Genomic DNA, 868 nt, shown 5'->3' with positions numbered 1-868 from the left:
AAGGTTTAAGAAGTAGCTGTGATCCTCTAATCCTTGGGGTTCGTTCGGCTGTATAGATCTTTTGCTATCCTTTCAGTATCATTCATAGTTATCTGTCTAGCTATCAAAATTGCATAAGTTTGACATTGCCTATCGAAGCAAGAAGTGTTTTTATTAGTTTCATGTGTTGGTAGGCAAAAGAAGAAGAGAAAACAATAATCATGAAGGTGGGCAAATCTGCATCTCAATCCAAAGGGTGCTACGCTGGCCCACCCATAACCTTCTAACGTATTCGAGAAAAGCTATATCGATGTTACTCAATCTGGGATAGACAAACAAATGCATGTTTCGTGCAACACTAAGCTTCGAGACAGTTCTATTCAGAAAAAAAATATAAAAAATAATAATAATAAAGTGAAAAATCAAAAGAAAAATGTGATGTTTATTTTCATCAACCAAAGCAAATTTCACACACCATTTCAGAATTAAAAGAACAAAAACTATTGACATACGTAAAGCAGTGAGAAGTCTGAAGTGCATGCGAGGAATGAGCAAATCAGAGCAAGAAAGTAACAATGATGGTATATACATGCTAATTAACTTGAGCAGGCTTAAGAACAGCAATCCATTAAGCTAGGAAACATAAAACAAGCATGAAGCAAAAGAGATGCTACGATGCACGACTCTCCATTTACCAGGCATTATTATTATGCCCACATTGTTTCTTGTATCTTGGCATGATATAATTGTACACCAATACCAAATTTAACCGTAGAGCCAGTTCGATCGATCATCATCACTAAGACCATGTTGTTACCTTCCCTTGTGGGATTGGACGCCGTCTTGTTCGATCTCCGACAACGGCTCCTCCTCCTCCTCCAAGCAGTTG

The 868-nt window shown here is 37.7% G+C and overlaps 1 protein-coding gene across 1 annotated transcript in view; it reads right to left on the bottom strand.

Annotated features, from left to right (window-relative positions):
* Nucleotides 1–543: 543 nt before the first annotated feature.
* The window catches only part of LOC103977887 (zinc finger protein WIP2-like), a 2,470-nt gene continuing 2,145 nt past the window's right edge, over nucleotides 544–868 (bottom strand). Inside the window, exon 2 of the mRNA XM_009393539.3 lies at nucleotides 544–868. This exon is cut by the window's right edge and continues 371 nt beyond it. Within this exon, the coding sequence (XP_009391814.1) occupies nucleotides 793–868 (76 nt within the window). The 3' untranslated portion in view covers nucleotides 544–792.

This window comes from Musa acuminata, chromosome BXJ3-3 (genome assembly GCF_036884655.1).
Source record: "Musa acuminata AAA Group cultivar baxijiao chromosome BXJ3-3, Cavendish_Baxijiao_AAA, whole genome shotgun sequence".
Lineage (NCBI taxonomy): Eukaryota > Viridiplantae > Streptophyta > Magnoliopsida > Zingiberales > Musaceae > Musa > Musa acuminata.
The sequence above is the reverse complement of the archived record's forward strand: the minus strand, read 5'-3'. Positions and strand labels throughout refer to the sequence as shown.